Raw genomic sequence first — 21,238 nt, forward strand, 5'->3', positions numbered from 1 at the left:
CAAAAATAAATCTGTTTTTAGTGGAACAATATAACTTTGTAAAAGAAATAGTATACGCACCCATTATTTATATAATTTATTATAGCTATCTAGGCTTGGGACGGATCGGATATCCAGGCAATTTTAAGATATCCGGATCCGGATCCTTATCCAGTGGATCCGTAATTTTATTATCCTTATCCGGATCCGGGGTTCGCAGATATCCTGGTGTCGGATATCCTTCTAAAAATTATAATATCCGGTGGATATCCGGATCCGGATTTAGATCCTTAAAATAAATAAAAAATAATATTAATATATATAAAATATTAACAATAATTTAAAAATAAAAAAGATAAATAATGTTTTTAATTATTTCTATTTATAATATTACAAAATTTATATAAAATTTATATATAGTATTATAAAAATGAAAATTTATTAAATAAAATTAGTTTTTATATATAGATATTACTATTTTTGAAATAATTATTAATAAAATTTACGGATCCGGATATCCGGACTAAAAAATCAAGATATCCGGATCCGGATTCGGCTTTGACGGATCTAACATTTTACTATCCGGATCCGGATTTGGCCTCTCCGGATATCCGGATATCCGGATCGGATTTCAGATCAAATTCGGATCTCAGATAAAAGTCCCAGGCCTAGCTAGGTCTATGGGGAAAAAGAGTCTACGATCCAAAGATAAATAGATTTGGAAAAACAACAGAAATAAATATTGTATTCATACAAGTTAAAGCAATCATGAGACAGCTACGTACCACAAATAATGTTAATCATTTTAAATTTGTTGGACATAAAACAATGAATGAATAAATAAACAACTTTCATGAGATCATCTACATGCCGATTCCGATTCTGATTCCGGTTCCAGTTTCGAAGCGCACGTCCGATAAAACTTCTGTGCAACGTAGATACTCAACAAAGATTTCAAACAATTTATCCGCGCTACGCATTACATGCCCAACAAAGATTCCAAACAATTTATCCGCGCTACGCATTACATGCCCCACTAAAATCCAAAACTTATCCACATATAATTCTTCCCATGGGTGCTCTTTCAAAGGATCTTTCTTCACTTTACTCATTTTATCAGACGTAAATACTCTGCTGGCACTGACCAGCTCCATAAGCATTGCTGAAAGCCAAGACTGAGGCATAGAGACCGATGACCAGAATGTAATACCATCTCAGCTGAGCGCACATGTGAGGTAGTATAGCTGTAGATACTGCAGCTATAAGACCAGCAAACCATGAAGGAATTTGGTTATTAAGGAAGAATCGTGTTCTACGCCGGTCATCATAAGATATGTATTGTCACATTCCGGTTCTTCCAAACCGGAATGGTTTTGTTTATTTTAATTGTAAACTTGATTTAGACTAAAGCCCATTAGCTTTTGTGCTTCTTTTCTGGCTTGTGTAGTAAACCCTAGGGTTTCTTCTTCTTTTCCTATAAAAAAGAGTCTTCCCCTTTTCTTCTCTTTCATTTAGAAACTAGAGCGAAGCCCTGCAGAGTTCCAGAGAGATTTGAAAACCCTAGCCGTCATGGTTTCTCTTTTTCTCTTCTCTCTCGTTCTCTCGTGGACGACCTCTTTCTTCTCTTTTGTCTCTTGCATCTCTCTTTCTCCTCGTCATTTGCTGTATCCGGAGCCAAGCCGTTGGAGATCCCCGATGAACCGTTCCAATCCTATGTCCAGATCTCTCCTTGTCTTCTTTCTAAATCTGGTCACTGGTGAGGTAAGGAACCCTTGTGTCATTTTTTTCTTCTCCTTTCTATTCCTCCTCTTAGATCTCTTATCCCGGGTCTTTGGTAGTAGCACCTTGATACACTAAAACTGAACCTTTCCTACTGTCAAGTTAACAGTGGTAATTGTAGTATTTGAGATTCAATCCAGAGGACCAGTCTACACTTTATTCTTTTCAACTTAGCTAAAACTAAAAGTGGGGTTTTGAATTACGTTGTGACGTGCAAGTAAAGTAAATGATTTCAGATAAATAAAATTCAATATTAGAGATAAGCCGATCTATGGTTTCTCATTGGGTGTCAAGCTCAACCAAACATTTATTCAAGCTCCTTAAAACACAATCTAGAACATAGATCACTCTTAGTAGAACAACCCACTGTCGTGGTGTTGTTCCCTTTGCGTTTTGACCTTGATACCTAAACTGTCGTTTGGATCAAGGATCGATCACAAGTAATAGAGATCAAGTCCGATAGGTTCACCAAGCACTCTAGTATCTACTTTCACTGACTAGAGATGCACGGCTCGTTCATTCAATATCAAGCAAACTACTACCCGGTTAATGAGTGGATTAAACCTAAGATCTAGCAGTAAGTGATCAGGTTAAAGCTAGCATTAAGAGCTGAGATGAACGAAGACACAACAGAGTTGCTTATTTATGTTTAGTCTTGTGATTAACACCCTAGAACCCTAGACAAGCTAGCTGACTACTCAGCCATAACACAAGATGAACAAGACATGATAACTGAATAATACTGCATATAAATCAATAGGGTTCAGGATTATCTTCTCTGTCAAGAAGAGGAGCCGTCTCCCTTACAATAGCAATTATTCAAGAATAGGTCTAGGTCTCTTGCAACACTAGCGTGAAAATAAAAGATAGATAGAGCCCACTTTTATATGGAGGCGCCCATAGACTTCAGAGTAGGGAATCAAAAATTAGGGTAAATCTTTGAAAGATATGGAAACTTCCATAAATATCGAGAACAATCGTCTGGCTGCTCCTAGTAGGATCGACCGTCAGACTGCTCTGCTAGATTGTTCTTCGGGGAAAATCTCTAATTCTTGCTTCTTTCTTCATGCTTCCTCCTTTAGATCTTCAGTTTTCTCCAGACCTGAAATGACTCTAAAAAGGCTAAACTAACTCGATAAAACACTGAAGACAAGTTAGAAAGCACATACACAATTATGTCTGTGGGAACCGAAATTCGCACTTCGATTTCCGATTAAATAAGGAAAGTTAGGAAAACCCTAACTTCCTAGAGGTCCCGGATATCTGCTAAACCACACGCCAAGCAATCAGAACACGAAATAAAGACGAGAAAAAATAAGAAATCGAAAAGAGAGCAAAATAGATCTTATTCCGAATCCGCGTTTGGGCGTTACAACAAGGTAAGAGCTTGGGCTACGAGAGCTGTCGGCGAGATTCCTAGTTCTAAAACCCTAAGATTACAAGACCTAATTGAGTCGCAGCTCGAATAACAAAAACAGAAAGTTGCCTAAAATTGCTCTAAGTGCTAAGTTTGCTCTGAAAAGTCCTCATTTGCCTCTCACCTAGGACTCCTAATATACTTGCTTCTAGGTCTGTTTGCAACTTTCCCCTACTGCCCTTAAGCTGTCATAGCTCAAAAATGGAGATATTTCAATTTTCCCGATCTTCGTAATTATCTTCGGAAACTTCACATTTATCCGCGGAAACTTGACATTTATCTTGCCTTACAAACCAAGCATAAACCATCATAAGGCTTATGGGTTTTCGGTTAAAAAATCGTAAGTGGGCTTCGAGTTGCGTTTTAATTCTCTTTGGGCCGTCTTTGACTCGAAAACTTTATTACGGTTTCTTCGATAAAAACAAACTTCCCGCGGTTTTTATCATAAAGTTTGACTGATGACTTCGAGTGATGAGAAAAAAAGAATGGTTTAGCCATGGCCTACAGGAGATAGCATTAAAGAGTAGACGAGAATGCATGGATTCGTGTCGTATCGACGTTTTGGGAAAGTTTGGTCGCTACGTAGCGACCAAGCCGTGTGCGTGCTCGGTCGCTATGTGCTCGGTCGCTACGTAGCGACCGAGCTTAGCTTGTGCGTGGTCCGATGGCCATACTTGAGCTTGTCCGTGGCCGATTTGGATACGTGTCCGTTGCCTCCGGACAATCGGTATTTAGTGATTCAATTGAGAATAGAACAAGATTTTACCGCAGGGCTCTTTGTGAAGATTCATTTTACGAAGAATAACTTTCGTAAAAAATGTTTACGCTGATTTTTACGGAGATTTGGACATTAACTTCGTCGCAACCGTTTTCGACCCCAACATTGATTCCGTCGTGACCGATTTTGACACCAACAGTTAGCCCCCCAGCTCGTTAGAACCATGAGCTTCTAGCGTGATGTTCTAGCGAGTGGCTTGGCAAGTTGGGTAAGTTAGGCGGAATTAATGGTTGAAAAGGTCTGTGGTAAGTGGTCTTTTCGCTCTTCTAAGAGTGGAATGCGATAAGATTGGGGCTGCACCTTATGACGGCTGTCTACGTACCCTTGTTGAAGGGATCAAGCCTTTCGTAATTCGTCTTGGAGTTAAGGTTCTTACGACCTGTTTTCCAGCGAGACCTTTACGGTCTAGTTTATATGTAGAGGTTATCAGGCATGTTGCTGCAGATGGCATTTTATATGGGTGTAGAGGGAAGACTACAAGTTTTCATCTCGTAATCTAACTCTGTGTGAACTGCTATATCCATGATCTGTTTCGAGAGTATTCCGCAGTGTGTAAACTTGCGGGATTTCTGAAGACGCTCGAATATTGGCCAAGAGACAAATTTTGGGATCTCGTATCAGGGTGTTTAATACTATGCCTAGAGATGTTAGAGACCAGTGTGCTGGGTTTAGGGAAAGACCTAGGTCTTATCACGGCTTTAGGGGGTGTGATGACTACTTCGACTTACGTTTCCCGTATAGTTTTCGATCTGATTCCATCCCGCTTTAAAGTCCGCGATATGTTCTCGGCTTACGTGACTTGTATGGTAGGAATCGAGCATCTCTTCGAGGACAATTTTTAAGTCTCTCGAAAGTGCTGACCAAAATTTTGGATTTTTTTTATATAGCGCTATTACCCTTGTGTCGGGTGTACGAGAGCTATCTCTACGAGATGGCTAAGTCTATTTAGGATGTTAAGAGTTTGTTATGATCAGCAACAAACTTATTGGTAAATATTACCATTTTGGAGTCTTCGCGAAGAATACGTGTTTGAGAAGATGTTAGTATGTATGAATGCTTGGTCTTCCAAGAGGGTTCCTTTATCGAGGAAGATAATTTTGTCGAAAAATGGTTCTTCAGGCGTCTGCGACGTCTCGCAATGCTGAAGATTTATTTTTTCTTTTGTATGCCGCATTTCGTGCTTGAAATGTTCGCGGGCTTGAAATCTTCGCGGGCTTGAAGATGTTTCGCGATATTGCAAGGGTTTAGTCTTAGCTCTGCGTTTGAGAAACATTCTGGTTTGTCTACGGATGTACGCAGCCAAAATTGTTGTTCCTGTTTGGATGCTTATAATTTGATTTGCGATTGAGGAATTAGGATTGAGGGGTCGCGTAAATTTGTCCATGGGAAGAAGCGTTTTCCTTCATAGTGCTTTGTGAAGTGTTTGCCTTCCGAGATCTATTTCGTGCAATTTTGAGGATGTTTTGTATAGCCCTAGAAGCTTTGTTACGAAGTTTTCCTTACATGCCGCGTATTATGGGTAAAACATAGCGGGCTTAAAGTGAATTGTGGAATTTATCGAACTTGGTCGATTGTCGACAAGTTTTGGTTTTCCGTTAACCGTTTAGTTGTTAGGACTAAGTTTCGTTATAAAGAATTTATCATATGATTTATGACTGTGGGCTATACGATAATTATTCTCTTAATAGTCAGACGATATTTTTAGACAAATCGTAGATTGTCGTTTAGCCGTTAAGTGATGGAGCGATGGTTTCTCAAATAGTTTGGCTTGGCGTGAATGATGTGTTCACTCAGATAGCCAAGGATGTTGTAGGTCAAGGATTAGACCATGGTACTTTAACATTTAAGGTCATGTTAGTTTATGATCGTCCTTAAAGGGGATGGAAAATTCTGGTTTGGACCTTTACTGGAAGGCGTAATTGACCGAGGGCGAAATAGCGCTTGTCGATATTAATAGGCCAAGTTTGCCAGGGTTATCCGTGTTAAGATAGTTGATAGTCATAGAAAACGATTCTATGCTTTAGGTTTCAGTTATACGATGAATGTTTCATATAATGTTACCTATAGTCTTATGAAAATTGATTCGGTTTTGTCTGGGGAAGACGTAGCCTAACAGGTTTGATACAGAACCAGTGCGGAGTCAGTTGCGGGACGAGTGCCTACTCGGATGTGACCGAGGGGAACGAAACACAGAAGCCAGTGAGCCGCATGGCTAAAATATAAGATCTATTAAATCGTAATGCAAAGAGTCTCTCTTTAGATTGGTCATCCAAAGTCAGATTTTACAGCTTTGTGTTTGCTATACAAAATATACTTCTTCGTAAAACCAGTTATGTTTACTTTCAAAAGTTTCTTCGTAAGACTTGGTTTGATTGTACAAAAGATTTTTCGTGTAAGTAATTGAGACCGGTTTTGCGAAGATTGTAAATCTGTGATATGTATACACATGTCAAGGTAGCGTTATTTATGCAGGTTTTACGAGAAACGTTTCTGCTGTGATTTCGATCTTAGGTGAAAGTTGCTTGGAGTTACTCATGGAGTGTTACCAAAGTTTATTTCACTACGATCTAGTCGCAGAACGTTTTTCATTGGTTGATTTGAGAGGATTCTCATGACACATTCGTTTGTGGAACAAATTGATCAACCAGAGGTAGATCTACCCAACGATCCGGAAGAAAATGTTCCCTTTAATGTGCTCGATGCTACATTTATTCTCGAGTTTTCTTCGTCACAAATGTTCTCGATGCTTTTCCGTGACTCTCTTGGTTCAACAGAAACAGAAAGAAATGCTTTGATGCTTGAAGATTTCTCTTAGAAATTTTTATACGAAAATGGCTTTATAAAGCCGGAAAGGGCTTCAAGATTTTGGCTAATCGTCGAGTTCAGTTTGATATTGGTGCAGGTTTTCTATACGCATGATTGCAACAAGAAATGTTGTATAGTCTTTTGAGATATGTTCTTGATCGTCTGGATATGTTGCTAGCGTTTAGACAAATTTTAGATTGTCGTTTGCTTTTTTTGGGACGATTTATGGAGGGATCATATTGCCTAAATGTTTTTCTGCCTATTGTTGCGAGAGTTTGCTTTGACGAAAGTGTTTTCTTGATGACAAGGAAAAAGTTTTTGAAGTTTGGGAGTATACGAGTATAGTATATGTACCTACTCCCCCCCCCCCCTTTTTTTACGAAAGAAAACGGTTGAACCGATACTTTGAAGGGTTGTGTATGTTTCTTCTTCTGAGGATTGGAATGATCGACAGTCTTGGTCGATTTAAAGACGACGCTGGGACTGTGAATTGGATGTTGACGACTTGGGGATATGTCGGCTTTAAGAAAATTGCTAGAAACGAATCGGTTTTAAGACGACATTCGTGTCTCTAGTTCTTTCTTTCTTTAGGAAGAGATCTGAATATGCGTGGCGATCGTTTCTCGATTTTCAGAGAGTTTAGATCATTTTGCAACATCTGCCTGAACAGTCATGGAACAATATACCGGGACAGGAAAAATCGCCTAAGACTTAGTTCGCTAGACTATCTACCTAGGTAAAAATCGCGTAAGACTTAGTTCGCTAGACTATCTACCTAGGTTTTAAGTTCCCTAAGTTCTACGACAGTTTCAAAGGCGTTTCTATTTCTTAGTACTTTCCTACGAAAATTCCAAGCCTGATTTCAAGTCGGAAATACCTTAGTTCCCTCGAAGATTCGTGTTAGCCTCTTCTCCGTTTTGCTTGCTCATTTGCCCTTACTCTTTTCGTGTCTGTCTGCCCATTTTGAATAGCAAGAATATTGTTTCTTCCTGGACTTCTCTGCTTTCCTGGCCGTGTTTAGGTTGCTGCCAATATTTACGGTTTTCGTGATCCATGTTTCAATCTTAGTATCATTGGATTTACGAAAATGAATGAGCATCTCGTCGAAAACTTTTTTAGCGTTTAGGGATAGCCAGGGATGATCAAGAGGTGCCAAGGATGATCAGGAAGACTTGCCAGGTGATGAGATTTTGGCGACAGATCGAGGCGCGAGAGGAAGGATGGTGAGACCGTAGAGAGAGGCGGATGGGCGAATTTTGATTCTCAGATTTCGCTCCATCTCTTTCCTTATCTGAGATTCTTTTTCTACGATTGTTGTTAGAATTTCGAAGGTTGTCAAATGTTGCCAACTTTAGTTTTACGAAAGTTTTTTCGAAAAATAATATCGAGTTTAATTTTACGAAAGTTATTCCGCAAAATGTTATCGATTTTAATTTTACGAAATTTGTTTCGTAAAAGGTTGTCGAGCTTAATTTTTATTCCGCAAGATGATGTCGAGCATAATTTTACGAGATTTGTTGCTTAAAGAAGTTTTCAAGTTTTGGTTGTACGAGAGCCGTGACGAGGTTAATTATTGCAACCAAACTTAATCAGAAGTTTTTCTCATATCCGTGGGATTGATCCGTGGAAGTTTCGCGGAATTTGTTACTATGGAAGTGATACTTAAATTCTTACGAAACCTTAGGCTCCAGAAAACGTTTTAGCAGTGGGGATACGATCTCCCGTTTTGCTTTATTTAGTCTTCATCAGCCGTTTTAGGTTTCGAGTGATTCTATAGAAAATAACTTCGTTTCTCTGAAAGTTATTTGGAAGAAGTACAGCAGTGGGGGTTTCATTACCGATTTGCTGCGCTTCCTTTTTCTACGATAAATCTAGGGTTTTTCCGAAAGATATTCGGAAGAAGTACAGCGGCGAGTTATGTACGTTCGGAAAACGTGTTTTGGTAAAACCTTTACACGTTGAGATTTCTTTAGTTCGGTAATGAGCCAAACTTACAGGGCTTGATAAGATTTATCGTTTCCCTTTATGTTTCGAAAGAGAAATCGCGAGCTCGTTTCGTTGCACTTCCTGTGGCAAAAAGTCGCGGCAAGGTTTTCAATTTTCTCAAGAACTGTGGTGTTTGCGTAAACGTTGGCCATAGGCGTAGTGGCGGCTGGAGTTGTCTTACCAGCGTTGTTGCGAACTGAGATTTTGTCTTTCGTATTTCCAAACATTGTTTTGATCAAGCGTTTTGCGGCTATGAGTTAGAGTAATCCGTACCCCCCTCCTTCTAGCGCCAAACTATGGGAACCGAAATTTGCACTTTCGATTTCCGTTTAAATAAGGAAAGGTAGGAAAACCCTAACTTCCCAGAGGTTCCGGATATCTGCTAAACCACACGCCAAGCAATCAGAACACGAAATAAAGACGAGAAAACTAAGAAATCGAAAAGAGAGCAAAATAGATCGTATTCCGAATCCGCGTTTGAGCGTTACAACAAGGTAAGAGCCTAGGCTACGAGAGCTGTCAGCGAGATTTCTAGTTCTAAAACCCTAAGACTACAAGACCTAATTGAGTCGCAGCTCGAATAACAAAAACAGAAAGTTGCCTAAAATTGCTATAAGTGCTAAGTTTGCTCTGAAAAGCCCTCCTTTGCCTCTCACCTAGGACTCCTTATATACTTTCTCCTAGGTCTGTTTGTGCCTTTTCCCTTCTGCCCTGAAGCCGTCATAGCTCAAAAATGGAAATATTCCAATTTTCCCGATCTTCGTGATTATCTTCGGAAACTTCACATTTATCCGCGGAAACTTGACTTTTATCTTGCCTTACGAACCAAGCATAAACCGTCATAAGGCTTATGGATTTTCGGTTAAGAAATCGTAAGTGGGCTTCGAGTTGGGTTTTAGGTCTCTTTGGGCCGTCTTTGACTCGAAACGTTTATTACGGTTTCTTCGATAAAAATAAACTTCCCGCGGTTTTTATCATAAAGTTTGACTGATGACTTCGAGTGATGAGAAACAAAGAATGGTTTAGCCATGGTCTACGGGAGATAGCATTAAAGAGTAGACGAGAATGCATGGATTCGTGTCGTATCGACATTTTGGGAAAGTTCGATCGCAACGTAGTGACCGAGCTTGGCTAGAGCTCGGTCGCTACGTAGCACCGAGCCGCGTACGTGCTCGGTCGTTACGTAGCGACCAAGCTTGGCTGGAGACCGAGCACGTACACGGCTCAGTCGCTGTGAGAGACAAGGTTTCACTTCTTAGATTTAGGTTAGGTCAAGAGAGATGAATGAGAATCGTGGGCTGAATCCCGTAAATAAACTTGAAGAATGAATATGATTTTATTGATGAGTTGAAAGATGATGAATACAAAGGAATGTATCTTGTGATGATCAAAGAATACGTAATGCTTTTAATCTAGTACAAAAGTTCATCCATGAAAAAAAAGAGATCCATTGTCTTTTATCTTCTCCATCTTTATATAGTCTAGGTTTCGTTGGCAACCCTTCAACTGTTCTCCTAGATATTTGGCTTCAATTACGGAGCTCGCTTTAGGCTCCTCTTGACCGAGTCTCTTAAGGTGTTAGCTCACTTTCTGTCGTGACCTCTGCTATGATGTCTCCCAGGTCCAGTCGTCAGCTCGGCTTTCAGCTCCCTTTGTTATGATGGGCTTATCGCAACCCACATGCTAGCTCACGCTTATCGGTACCTCACCTGAGGGTCATATTCGGGTCCAACAGTTGCCCCCAGCTTCCGAATAAAATCCTTTGTCTCGGAAGCTAGAATCTAGCTATCGATCTTATCTTTTCGTTAAGATAATGATTAGTTCTTATCCTATTTAGATTCAGCTTACTCGATCTAACGGTCTTTATTACGTTTGGCAGAATCTATGGTTCAGATGGAGAGGGTTTGAAATGACTTTTCCGAATCTCGAGAGGTGATGGGATATAAAGCGGTGAACATTAACTGCTAGCCTTCCACTTTCTCCACGCCTCCGTTCGGTTTTCAAGGTAACTTCTCTCTCTTTATTTTACTGCGATTTTTTTTATCTTCCTCGTTACTTTTCTCTGCAAATTCTCTCCCAAACCTTGCAATCGATTTTCTCCTTAACCTTCCCATACTATGGATCATCCGAAAGAAGGTTCCGGGGAATCCGGGATGCCTCCCTCTGCTTCTGGAGCTAAACTACTGAAAGTTAAGCAAGAAATCGGAGCCAAGATGAGGAAGGGGAAAAAGACAGCCAGGGAGGCAATCGCGACCAGAGTTTCTAAACGGAAGAAGAAAGACGATTCTAGTGGGAGCAGTCCTCACTCGCCTTCGTTGCTGAAAAATCAAGACGTGGTTAACCTCATGGTTCAAGCTCTCGCCCAAAAGGAGCTTGGCCGTGCCTGTAATTCTGACGAAACCCCCGAGACCGCTCCGGAGGGTTGGTTCTAATTTGGGTTTGATGGCTCCTGACTTAGCTCCAGTCGAGGCAGCAATAGGAGGTGACGGCAATGTGATCGATGAGGGAGTTCCTGCCGGTGCTGGTGATCCGATTCAGGAAGAGAAGGAAGATTGAGAGCTACGGCTCTTTTAACTTTATGTTTTGTGTTTTTAAGACTTCGGCCTAAGGGCTTTGTTTCGTTATGTTTTGTGACTTAGTGCCTGAGGAGGCCTTTAAACCTTAACGCTTGCTGGATTTCAATAGCCTGGGGAGGTTTTTAAACCCTTTCTTATGTTTAAATCGTGGCTATTATTTCTGTTTTAAGTTTTTGAACTTAACCTCGTTTCATTTAATTATAGTGATTGCGAATCTCAGATGAGTTGTGTGCCGTCATCGTTGAGTCGGATTAGGACCTTTAGTCTTTATTTATGATAAGCATTTAGCTTAATGGATATTCGGTCGTGATAACCTTAAAGAGGAGTTCTTGATTTTAGCTCGGGGACCTGAGTCCGATTCGTAAGGTTCTGGGACCTGGTTGTTCAGGTTCGTAGGAACCTTTATTTAGATTCATAGGGACCTGAGTTAATTCGAAGGACTTCGAGGCCTTTGAAGTTTAACGGATGGAATTGAGGAATTTCGGGATTTTCCTGATTCTTTAGGATTTTAAGACTTTTCGATTTTGATAAGGGTTTCAAGACCTTCTGGTTTTGATTAGGATTTTAGGACCTGGTTGATTGTTAAGGATTTTAAGACCTTGCTGATTGTTAAGGATTTTAAGACCTTAGTTTATGTTAAGGATTTTAAGACCTTGCTGATTGTTAAGGAATTTAAGACCTTGCTGATTGTTAAGGATTTTAAGACCTTAGTTTATGTTAAGGATTTTAAGACCTCTGGGTGTATTAAGGATTTTAAGACCTTAGGTTCAGGTTTTCAGGGACCTGAATGTATTCGAGATTGTTGAGCTTAGGTCCCGATTTAGGGGGACCTAAATTTTCTTGGAGGGTTTTAAGACCTTTGATGTTTATGAAACTGAATCAATCGTTTTATTAATATCAGATACCAGAGAATACATGATTCAGATTATTTACACAGTAACTATTTTTAGGCTAAGTGTTCTTGGTAACACCTGCCCCTTTGGCTTAGGTGAGGAGGTTGGTGAGAAGAGGTTGGGGCTGCACTCATGACGGAGCTGCCTACGTACCCAGTCAAGGGATCAAGCCAAACGTAGTTCAGGAGTTTTAGGTACCTAATGATAGTATCTTTTGAGGTTCGTGGCATTCCACGATCGGATTTCAGGTACCCCGGTTCGTACCTTCTGGAGTTTGTAAACTCCGGGTCGTACTATGTGGATAATTCGGTAGGGTCCTTCCCAGTTGGTTCCTAACTTTCCAGCTCCCGGTTCCTTTGTTCCTTCGAACACTTTCCTAAGCACTAGGTCCCCTACGGCGAACTGTCGGGGCCTTACTTTGGAATTGTAGTGTCGTGCCATTGCTTGCTGATAATTTTGAATGCGAAGCAAGGCTTGGTCTCGTCTTTCCTCGATCAAGTCGAGGCTATCCATCAGGAGCTGGTTATTAGCTGCGGGATTTGAGGTGCAGAGCTCCCGTCTGAGGCTACCTGCGGTGGTTTCTGCTGGGAGGACAGCCTCCATCCCATAAGCTAAGGAGAAGGGAGTTTCCTCTGTAGCTTTTCGTGGGGTGGTTCGGCAGGCCCATAGTACTTCGGGTAGTTTTTCCGACCAAAGCTCCTTTTGGGCTCCTAGGCGTTTCTTGAGGTTTGCTAAAACTGATTTGTTGGCAGCCTCCGCCTGTCCGTTCCCTTGAGGTCGCCGAGGTGATGAGAAGGTGAGGCGGATGTTCCATTTATCGCAGAAACTTTGAAGTCGTGGGATATGAACTGTCCTCCATTGTCGGTTACGATTTCGTATGGGACGCCATGCCTGCATACGATGTTTTTCCAAACAAATCCTTCGACCTCGAATCTGTTTATTTGTTGGAAAGCTTCAGCTTCAATCCATTTCGTGAAGTAGTCGGTTAGGACCAGGAGGTTTAGTAACTTCTTTCCTTTCCCTGAAGGTACTAATGGACCTATAATGTCCATAGACCACCTCATGAATGGGTAGGGAGCTGATATGTTAGACAGCTTTTCCGCTGGTTGGTGTATGATCGGTGCATGCCTTTGGCATTTGTCGCACGATGAGGAGTAGACCTCACAATCTGCGATAATGGTAGGCCAGAAGTAGCTTTGCCTTTTTATTCGGATGGCTAAGGCTCTGCCTCCGGAATGGTTTCCACAGGAACCGTCGTGCATTTCCTTCATGAGTTTCATAGCTACTAGGCCGTGAACGCATTTTAGGTAAGGTCCGGAGACACTTCGTTTGTGGAGGGCTGACTCGATTATACAGTATCTTGCTGCTAAAGCTTTGAGTTTTCGAGCCTCCCACTTGTTGGGTGGAATTTTTCCCTCTAGGATGTAATCCATGATCGGTATTCTCCAGTCTTCTCTTCCTACAACTTTGTTGTGAAGAGAGGAGGGAGATTCCTGTTCGGGACCTGGTGCCGTGGTGCCCCCGGAGATATTTGTTGGAGTAGGTTCTGGGTTCTGAGGAATATCTCCAATTTCCTCGTTATCCCCTGTGGTTTGTGTAGCGTTCCTAGATGCGTTTTTAAGAGCGGTGCGGCTTCTTGTTTGGATTTTATAGACAAGTGGCTCCGAGGTCTGGATGGTGCCCCCGGAGGTACTCGTAGAGTTAGGCTCTAGGGAGTCTGAACTTCGGTGAGTACCTTCACTTTTGTCGTTGTTTTCCGGGTTCTGGGTTGCTTTCCTGGAGGTGTGCTTTCTGAAGCTGCGTGTTCTAGTTTTCGGGAACCAGAATGTCGTGAAAACTTGGGTAGCTACCGTCGGGAGGCTGTTATCCTCTATTTTTTCCTTTGGTTTGCTATCCATCTCAGCCTTGGTAGCTATGTCGATACTTGGCTTCTCGATTCCTTCCACGGGTATAATTCGTTTTACGAGAGGGTCGGATGTGGAAGCTAATGCGGCGAGCGCGTCTGCTGAGGAGTTCTCCCCTCGTGGGATCCTCGTTAGCTCGAACTTGTCAAACTGCTTTGTGAGGTTTAGGACGACCTCGAGGTATGCCCCCATTCTTTCGTCCCTTGTTTCGTATTCCCCGTGAAACTGGCTAGCTACCAGCTGCGAGTCGCTGTAGGCGTTTAGCTCCCGAATTCCGAGGCTCAGGGCGAGCTTTAATCCAGCGATTAGTGCTTCGTACTCGGCCTCGTTGTTGGAAGCGTTAAATCCAAGTCTATAGGATTGTTCGATGGTTTCTCCGGCTGAGGAGGTTAGTCTTAAACCGACACCGGAGCCTTGCCTTGACGAGGCTCCGTCCACGTATAGGCTCCATTTCGGAGCCTCTGTTTCCTGGTCTAGATGTCCGGATGCTAGCTCAATAACGAAATCGGCGAGGACCTGAGCTTTTGCTGCTGCTCGGGGTCTGTACTCGATGTCGTACTCGCTGAGCTCTATAGCCCATTTTGCTAATCGTCCGGATTGGCTAGGACTATGCAGAATCGTCCGTAATGGTTGTGAGGTCATTACGATGATCGAGTGCGATTGGAAATAAGGTCGCAGCTTCCTGGCGGCTGTCACGACTGCTAGGGCTAGTTTTTCCATGGTGGGATATCTCGTCTCGGCGTCTATTAAGCTTTTGCTAGTATAATAGACAGGTCTCTGTTCGTTTTGTTCCTCTCGTACTAGCACTCCGCTGACTGCAGCTGCCGACACGGCGAGGTACAGGTACAGTGGTTCTCCTACTACAGGTTTGGATAGTATCGGAGGTTCTGAGAGGTAAGCCTTCAGCTGTCTGAAGGCTTCTTCGCACTTTTCATCCCATAAGAACTTCTTATTATTTTTCAGAAGTTTATAGAATGGAAGGCATTTATCGGTGGACCTGGAGATGAATCGATTTAGTGCTGCGATCCGTCCGGTCAATCTTTGTACCTCTCTGGTCGTTTTAGGTGATGGCATTTCTAGGAATGTCGCTATTTGTTTCGGGTTGGCTTCGATGCCTCTTTCGGTTACGAGGTAACCTAGGAATTCGCCGGAAGGTACTCCGAAGGTACACTTAGCTGGGTTTAGCTTCATGTCGTATTTGTTGAGGATTTCGAAACATTCTCTTAGATGGGAGATGTGGTCCTCCCCCTTTGAGGATTTGACTAACATGTCGTCGATGTAGACTTCCATGGTTTTTCCGAGTTGTCCAGCGAACATTTTATTTACTAACCTTTGATAGGTAGCTCCCGCGTTTTTCAAACCAAACGGCATGACCTTGTAACAATAGGTTCCTCGTTCAGTTATGAATGCGGTTTTCTCTTGATCCTCAGGATCCATCATAATCTGGTTATATCCTGAAAAGGCATCCATAAAGGACAAGAGCTGGTGTCCAGCCGTTGCTTCGACCAAACGATCGATATGAGGTAACGGGAAGCTGTCCTTAGGACAGGCTTTGTTTAAATCGGTGAAGTCTACACAGATTCTCCATTTCCCATTCTTCTTTTTTACTACCACTGGGTTAGCTAGCCAATCGGGGTATTGTACCTCTCGGATGGACCCGGCCTTTGTTAGTCGATCGACCTCGTCGTTGACAGCTTGGGCTTTTTCTAGACCTAGCTTACGACGTTTCTGTTTGATCGGTTTAAAAGTAGGGTCTACATTGAGCTTATGAGTGGTGACATTTGCATCTATGCCTTTCATGTCGCTGGTGGTCCATGCGAAAGTTTTGATATTCTGTTTTAGGAATTCGACGAGCTCCTTTTTGGTTTCGAGAGGTAGCTCGGATCCGATGCTCACCTGTTTCTCAGGGTTTGAGTCGTCGATGCTAACTTTTTCGGTGAGGTTCTTAGGGGGACCTCGGATATTTCGTTGCATTTCGCGACTCTCCTGGATCTGTAATTGCTATTGGGGGGATTCTTTTATGATTTCGAATCCTCCCAGGTAACAGATCCTTGAAATCTTTTGGCTACCGTGTATGGTAGCTATTCCGTTGGTTGTTGGAAATTTCACGCATTGGTGATAAGTTGAAGCTACTGCTTTCATCTTATGAATCCAAGGCCTTCCGAGGATTGCGTGGAAAGGGGATGGTTTGTCGACAATTATGAAGTTGGTCATTTTCATGACTCCGCCAGCTATAATTGGGAGCTTAATTGTTCCCAATGAGGTGGCTGTTTCACCTGAGAAACCTACGAGGTGGATTTCTGGTCGACAATTTCGTAGTCGTCTATTTCCATTCCCTTTAGTGCGTTGTAGAAAATAAGATCGACGGAGCTTCCGGTGTCGATCATGAGCTTAGGTACCTCGTACCCTGCTATATTTAATGTTATGACAAGGGCATCGTCGTGAGGTCTATCGAGGTCTAATGTCTCGCTCTCCCAGAAAGAGATCTTAGTGTTAGACTCAGGCTTGGTCGGTTTGGACTGAGTGTTTGACACAGCTTTCCGTACGTGACTTTTAATAGAGTTAACGGAGTCTTGACACACACCGGACCCTCCAAGGATGTAATCGACCCTTGAGCCAGGGCTCGATTGGGGAGGTGGTTTACTCAAGAGGGCCTCGATTTGTAGGCTTTTTCCTTGTGGAAACTTTCCAAGGATCATCTCGACTCTCTTTTTGGGAGCTGGGGGTGGTGAGTCTGTTTCTTTTTCAGGTGACCTCTCGCGTTTCGGAGAGCTATCTCTGGGACCTCTCTTCTGATAAGGTTGTGGCTTTTTGAGGTCCACATCTTTTATTTCTCCGGCTGCGAATTTAGCAGCCAGTTGTCGTTGGAGGTCCCAACATTCTTCGGTTGAATGTCCCTTTCGATCGTGGTAAGAGCAATGTTTGCTCTCGTCATAACCTTTGGACCAGGGGGCTTTAGCTGTCGCGGCGACAGGTTTTTCTTCCTTGTCTTCCTCGACTACGTAAGAATGTTCTCCCTGGGTCTGATTATTTCGGGAGCTACCTCTTTTGTGAGGTCCCTTTCCATCGGAGGCTTCGCCTTTCGGGTGACTCTGGGGTTTTCTGTGGAGCTTATCTAATGCTGCCATTTCCTCCTCCAAGGTAATGTATCTAGAGGCCTTATGGAGGGCGTCATCGATGGTTGGAGGGGGATTTAGCGTTAGCTCCGAGAAGAAACCTGATTTATACCAGAGACCTCTCCTAAGAGCCTCAATGGCTACCTGATCGTTGGGATTCGAGAGTTTAGTTCTTACTGCTCTGAACTTTTCGATGTAGACTCGCAGTGAGTCTTCCAGTCCTTGTCTGATCTTCCAGAGGTCAGCCTCAGACGCTTGTTTCAGGATGTGAGTTGAATATTGCTTCATAAAGGCGTTAGCCAATTGATCGAAACTGTCTATAGAGTTCGGCTCGAGGCTGGAGAACCATTCGAGGGCTGTTCCGATCAGGTTTTCGGCAAATGTTCTGCAATATCCTGCATCACACTCTTCCTTTGTGAAGTGAGCTTTAACGATAGCTAATCGGAAGGCTCTTAAATAGGCCTTTGGGTCTGCGTTCCCATCGTATTCAGGAATTTTAATTTTTCGAGTATCTCTTATGTAAGAGTTGGCAATTCTATCGGTGAACGGAGTTCCACGAGTCTCCTCAATTAAGCTCTCGATTTCGGGAGCTGAGCTCGTTACCTTGTGAACTTGAGCTCCCAATTTCTGGAGAGCTGCGTGGGTTCGCTCCATGTACCTGCGAATTGCGTCAGGTCCCTCGAAGGGAAGGACATTTGGGTCATTATCAGATACTCGGCGAGCAGGTTCCTGGTGAGACCGAGCTCGGTCGTCTTCCCAGCTAGCTGGTGAAATAGGTCGCATATTGGTCCTTAGGCTCCGAGCGAGGTTAGTGCGGAGAGCTGCAGGATCAGCATCCGTTCTTTGGTATTCGTCTGTGCTTGGGGTTGAAACCCTAGCTTGAAACACTGAAGCTGATGTTCTGGCCCCGGACGGTATGTTGGTTCCTGCTCCAGACCCGGAAGGAGGTGGCGGTGGAGGCAAACGGGTGCTCCCACCGGTGTTTCGATCAGGCATGGAGCTAGTTGTAGCTACATTGCTCCCCATGGTGCTGGTGATAGGAGGGGTAAACGCAGGAGCTGTCCTAGCGCGAGGCGTTCGGAAAGCAGGTTCCTGCCCTTCTGCACCTGGGCTATCAGGGGAGAAGTTCAGGCGCTCTCTAGGGAAGGAAGGGTCGGCTAACCGTTCATGGAAAGTGACTCCTCTTCCCTGGTGGACGGACGGTTGGGTCGTTGCGGATTGAGATCTGGTTATCTCTTCGAACTGTTGCTGCCGTTCGGCTAACTGTTGCACCGTTCGCTCGGTCTCTTGAGCTTTGTCCACTAACTGGAGCATCATCCGACGGATCTCAGAAAGCTGATCTTCCGTTTGGTTCGGAGCGGATTGATGCGATGGGTTATTGAGGGCTGAGGACCCAAAGTTGGTCCCTCCGGAGGCTCTCGGGTTATTTGCCCCCGGAGCAGTGCGGTTCGGTGAGCTATTGCTCTGGTTCGATTGATCGGGGTTAGATGGATTCGTTCCATCTAATGGATTCATCCTTTAAGCTTTAGAGAAAGGGATTCGATTATTTGTCCCCACAGACGGCGCCAATTGTGAGAGACAAGGTTTCACTTCTTAGATTTAGGTTAGGTCAAGAGAGATGAATGAGAATCGTGGGCTGAATCCCGTAAATAAACTTGAAGAATGAATATGATTTTATTGATGAGTTGAAAGATGATGAATACAAAGGAATGTATCTTGTGATGATCAAAGAATACGTAATGCTTTTAATCTAGTACAAAAGTTCATCCATGAAAAAAAAGAGATCCATTGTCTTTTATCTTCTCCATCTTTATATAGTCTAGGTTTCATTGGCAACCCTTCAACTGTTCTCCTAGATATTTGGCTTCAATTACGGAGCTCGCTTTAGGCTCCTCTTGACCGAGTCTCTTAAGGTGTTTGCTCACTTTCTGTCGTGACCTCTGCTATGATGTCTCCCAGGTCCAGTCGTCAGCTCGGCTTTCAGCTCCCTTTGTTATGATGGGCTTATCGCAACCCACATGCTAGCTCACGCTTATCGGTACCTCACCTGAGGGTCATATTCGGGTCCAACAGTTGCCCCCAGCTTCCGAATAAAATCCTTTGTCTCGGAAGCTAGAATCTAGCTATCGATCTTATCTTTTCGTTAAGATAATGATTAGTTCTTATCCTATTTAGATTCAGCTTACTCGATCTAACGGTCTTTATTACGTTTGGCAGAATCTATGGTTCAGATGGAGAGGGTTTGAAATGACTTTTCCGAATCTCGAGAGGTGATGGGATATAAAGCGGTGAACATTAACTGCTAGCCTTCCACTTTCTCCACGCCTCCGTTCGGTTTTCAAGGTAACTTCTCTCTCTTTATTTTTCTGCGATTTTTTTTATCTTCCTCGTTACTTTTCTCTGCAAATTCTCTCCCAAACCTTGCAATCGATTTTCTCCTTAACCTTCCCATACTATGGATCATCCGAAAGAAGGTTCCGGGGAATCCGGGATGCCTCCCTCTGCTTCTGGAGCTAAACTACTGAAAGTTAAGCAAGAAATCGGAGCCAAGATGAGGAAGGGGAAAAAGACAGCCAGGGAGGCAATCGCGACCAGAGTTTCTAAACGGAAGAAGAAAGACGATTCTAGTGGGAGCAGTCCTCACTCGCCTTCGTTGCTGAAAAATCAAGACGTGGTTAACCTCATGGTTCAAGCTCTCGCCCAAAAGGAGCTTGGCCGTGCCTGTAATTCTGACGAAACCCCCGAGACCGCTCCGGAGGGTTGGTTCTAATTTGGGTTTGATGGCTCCTGACTTAGCTCCAGTCGAGGCAGCAATAGGAGGTGACGGCAATGTGATCGATGAGGGAGTTCCTGCCGGTGCTGGTGATCCGATTCAGGAAGAGAAGGAAGATTGAGAGCTACGGCTCTTTTAACTTTATGTTTTGTGTTTTTAAGACTTCGGCCTAAGGGCTTTGTTTCGTTATGTTTTGTGACTTAGTGCCTGAGGAGGCCTTTAAACCTTAACGCTTGCTGGATTTCAATAGCCTGGGGAGGTTTTTAAACCCTTTCTTATGTTTAAATCGTGGCTATTATTTCTGTTTTAAGTTTTTGAACTTAACCTCGTTTCATTTAATTATAGTGATTGCGAATCTCAGATGAGTTGTGTGCCGTCATCGTTGAGTCGGATTAGGACCTTTAGTCTTTATTTATGATAAGCATTTAGCTTAATGGATATTCGGTCGTGATAACCTTAAAGAGGAGTTCTTGATTTTAGCTCGGGGACCTGAGTCCGATTCGTAAGGTTCTGGGACCTGGTTGTTCAGGTTCGTAGGAACCTTTATTTAGATTCATAGGGACCTGAGTTAATTCGAAGGACTTCGAGGCCTTTGAAGTTTAACGGATGGAATTGAGGAATTTCGGGATTTTCCTGATTCTTTAGGATTTTAAGACTTTTCGATTTTGATAAGGGTTTCAAGACCTTCTGGTTTTGATTAGGATTTTAGGACCTGGTTGATTGTTAAGGATTTTAAGACCTTGCTGATTGTTAAGGATTTTAAGACCTTAGTTTATGTTAAGGATTTTAAGACCTTGCTGATTGTTAAGGAATTTAAGACCTTGCTGATTGTTAAGGATTTTAAGACCTTAGTTTATGTTAAGGATTTTAAGACCTCTGGGTGTATTAAGGATTTTAAGACCTTAGGTTCAGGTTTTCAGGGACCTGAATGTATTCGAGATTGTTGAGCTTAGGTCCCGATTTAGGGGGACCTAAATTTTCTTGGAGGGTTTTAAGACCTTTGATGTTTATGAAACTGAATCAATCGTTTTATTAATATCAGATATCAGAGAATACATGATTCAGATTATTTACACAGTAACTATTTTTAGGCTAAGTGTTCTTGGTAACACCTGCCCCTTTGGCTTAGGTGAGGAGGTTGGTGAGAAGAGGTTGGGGCTGCACTCATGACGGAGCTGCCTACGTACCCAGTCAAGGGATCAAGCCAAACGTAGTTCAGGGGTTTTAGGTAC

At 43.0% G+C, this 21,238-nt stretch overlaps 1 protein-coding gene across 1 annotated transcript; it reads right to left on the minus strand.

Annotated features, from left to right (window-relative positions):
* Positions 1-12,944: 12,944 nt before the first annotated feature.
* LOC111209433 lies at positions 12,945-16,396 on the minus strand. The gene has a single exon (XM_022709328.2). It carries the CDS (start codon positions 16,089-16,091, stop codon positions 12,945-12,947), a length of 3,147 nt encoding a protein of 1,048 aa, XP_022565049.2. The 5' UTR covers positions 16,092-16,396.
* Between the last annotated feature and the right edge of the window lie 4,842 nt (positions 16,397-21,238).

Source organism: Brassica napus, chromosome C9 (genome assembly GCF_020379485.1).
Source record: "Brassica napus cultivar Da-Ae chromosome C9, Da-Ae, whole genome shotgun sequence".
In the NCBI taxonomy this organism is placed as follows: Eukaryota; Viridiplantae; Streptophyta; class Magnoliopsida; order Brassicales; family Brassicaceae; genus Brassica; species Brassica napus.

Bases quoted from the DNA above. Each gene is read 5' to 3' on its own strand.
- LOC111209433 (XM_022709328.2), bottom strand. From the start codon at position 16,091: ATGCAACGAAATATCCGAGGTCCCCCTAAGAACCTCACCGAAAAAGTT.